The 403-nt window shown below is 67.7% G+C and overlaps 1 protein-coding gene across 1 annotated transcript in view; it reads right to left on the bottom strand.

Annotated features, from left to right (window-relative positions):
- The window catches only part of CHLNCDRAFT_134577 (hypothetical protein), a gene marked incomplete at both ends in the record, with an annotated part of 3,387 nt that overhangs the window by 2,193 nt on the left and 791 nt on the right, over positions 1 to 403 (bottom strand). The window contains one exon of the mRNA XM_005847289.1: positions 140 to 291. Within this exon, the coding sequence (XP_005847351.1) occupies positions 140 to 291 (152 nt within the window). The remainder of the gene's footprint in view (positions 1 to 139; positions 292 to 403) is intronic.

Below are 403 nucleotides of genomic sequence, written 5' to 3'. Positions count from 1 at the left end.
TGCCTGCAGCCCTTAAACCCTCCCACGCCTCCTCCACTCCCATGGGCAGGGATACCAGGCAGCAGCCTCTGTGCCCCGACACCCCTCCAGCAGCCTCCCAACGCCCCCCACACTCTGCAGCCGGCTCGTAAGGCGCCACCCCCCACCTGTCCTCCTTGAGCTCCTCCACCACATAGTCCACCCCCTCAAAGCTGTAGCTCCTGCCCGCCGACCGCGCCGAGGCGAGCAGCTTGAGGTCGGAGTAGGGGAAGTCGCGCTCGTGCAGGACGCGCAGGAACTCCTGGCCCACGGCTGGAAAGCAAGGAAGGACGGCGGGGAGCGGGGGGCGTGGTCAAAGGTGGTGATGGTGGGAGGGTGGCGGGTGGCGTGGTGGGGTGGGGTGAGGTGGGCGGAAAAAAGCAGA

Source organism: Chlorella variabilis (genome assembly GCF_000147415.1).
Source record: "Chlorella variabilis unplaced genomic scaffold CHLNCscaffold_11, whole genome shotgun sequence".
Lineage (NCBI taxonomy): Eukaryota > Viridiplantae > Chlorophyta > Trebouxiophyceae > Chlorellales > Chlorellaceae > Chlorella > Chlorella variabilis.
Note: the sequence above shows the minus strand (reverse complement) of the source record. Positions and strands in the feature narration are given on the sequence as shown.